The sequence below is a fragment of the Papilio xuthus genome, unplaced genomic scaffold (assembly GCF_000836235.2).
Source record: "Papilio xuthus unplaced genomic scaffold, Pxut_1.1 DF828909.1, whole genome shotgun sequence".
Classification (NCBI taxonomy): domain Eukaryota; kingdom Metazoa; phylum Arthropoda; class Insecta; order Lepidoptera; family Papilionidae; genus Papilio; species Papilio xuthus.
In genome coordinates, this window is record NW_013529740.1 from 1 (window position 1) to 2,098 (window position 2,098).

The 2,098-nt window shown below is 32.2% G+C and overlaps 1 protein-coding gene across 1 annotated transcript; it reads left to right on the top strand.

Annotated features, from left to right (window-relative positions):
- Positions 1-717: 717 nt before the first annotated feature.
- On the top strand, positions 718-1,608 carry LOC106127872 (uncharacterized). The gene has a single exon (XM_013326160.1). The coding sequence runs from the start codon at positions 718-720 to the stop codon at positions 1,606-1,608; it is 891 nt and encodes a 296-aa protein (XP_013181614.1).
- The last annotated feature ends 490 nt before the right edge of the window (positions 1,609-2,098 follow it).

The following is a 2,098-nucleotide window of genomic DNA, read 5'->3' on the forward strand; positions in this document are numbered from 1 at the left end:
ATCGTGATAATACGAGCACCTAAATTATTGATAAAACAATTAAATACATTTTGTATAATATGTATGTCATTAGTGAATTTCTTCTTTTAAAATAATCTTTATTTTAAAGTTCATTTCAAGAAGATATAACTCTTAACAGATATTTCCCGCGCGGTCGCAGTGACGAGTAGATGTGTCATTTAAAGTTGTTTGTATTGTAAACAAATTCCAGTGTGAACATCTGATTTGATTGAAGTAAATATACGTTACAGTGAAGTGAGCTATAAATATAAGAAAAATAAGTGATTATTATATTACTCCAACATCTTTGAACTGTTTTCTGTGAATTGAAAACAATAACATGACTGTGAGTAAACATCGACGATTCTAATAAATACCCTTCACTAAATTTTATATTTCGCCGAGCTGAGCGGATGTCAACATTGTAATGTTCGAAACAAACACATGCTACTATTATTAAATGTACCATCTAAGAAAGAAGTATTCACTGTACATTTGTCATTCCCGTTATTAACAATTTACACTACAAGCCAACTCAACTTCATTCAACGTATACAGGCTGATCCAAAATAAAAAAAAAAAAAAAAAAAAAAAAAAAAAAAAGCAAGTAATATATTAATGAATGAATGATAAATAATATATTAATACATATCATTAACTATTATTCAACCCGTATAATCGGTCACGCCTATTGACATAATAAAAAGAACACCTATAATGCCACTAAAGAGGACGCCACCTAAATCGCCTAATGTTGCCACCTTAGATGTGCACCCGTTGCAGACACATAGCCAGTCCGACCCGTCCTTAAGTGTAACGAATAATCCTGAAACCATAATTACTAAAACCATGCAGAGAGTTAAACGGAAAAGAGACCGATCGGCAGATCAATCAGAACTTGATGATTTTAAAAACACTATCATGGATATACTCAAGGAGTTGCAGTCTACTGTGAGCGAAATTAAAGAACAAAATGTTAAATTGCAGGAATCAGTTGATTTCACAGCTCATAAATACGATGAAATCTTAACAAAAATGAAGCAAATGGAGGAAGCAAGAAGAGAAGATAAAGCATATATAATTTCTTTAGAAAACAAAATAGATAAATTAGAACAGCAAAGCCGCGCTACGAGCGTTGAAATCAGAAATATACCTAAAAGGAGCGGCGAGACCAAGCAAGATCTACTTCACACTTTGAACAACATATTTAAAGTTATAAAATTACCGCCACAAGAGACTGACGTGAAAGATATCTTTAGAAATCACAAGAAAACTTCTACCCCGACAATGATTGTTGAGTTTGGTACAGTCAAAAACAAAGAGTCCCTATTGCGGCACATAAAAAAATTCAACAAAGAAAATTGTAACAACAAATTGAACACCGAGCATTTAAGTATACAAGGGCCTAAGTTGCCTATATACTGCTCTGAAAATCTATCTTCTAAAACTAAGCGTCTATTCTTCTTGGCACGAGAATTGGCTAGTCAAGAAAAATATAAGTTTTGCTGGACTACACACGGAAAGGTCTACTTAAGAAAAGATGAAGGGTCCCCGCTTTGCCGTATTGAGTCGGAAGGTGACATTTCCAAACTTAGAGTGCAGAAGTGACTATTACAGATCTCTAGAAATGTTCTACAAATTTATTTAATAAGTATAAAAAATGTATTTAGATTCATTTACAATTCTTTTTCCCGTGTATTTTTATATAAGGCCTTTATTATTTTCTCTTATATCGTATCGTATATTACACAAACAAAAATTAGTTACATAAAAAATCACTTTTATGACAAACTAATAAATCTCAAACAAACATCGTACTACAATTGCACACAAAATACAACTACACACATTACTTCTTACTTTTACCACATACCAACAAATAGTAAATTGGCCACTTTATGTAACTGGGCGCTTACCTATAGGATTACCAATAGACTAAAACTATACTCTATAAAACTAGGAACTCAATGTTGTATTCATTTGAATAGGATACAACCCGTTTTTAATAATAAATTTCAATTCGCAGGGTGAGAGTTTAACAAATGAACTAGATAATTTATCAGATCCACAGTGTTTTAGAATAACCGACCCCTCTCTT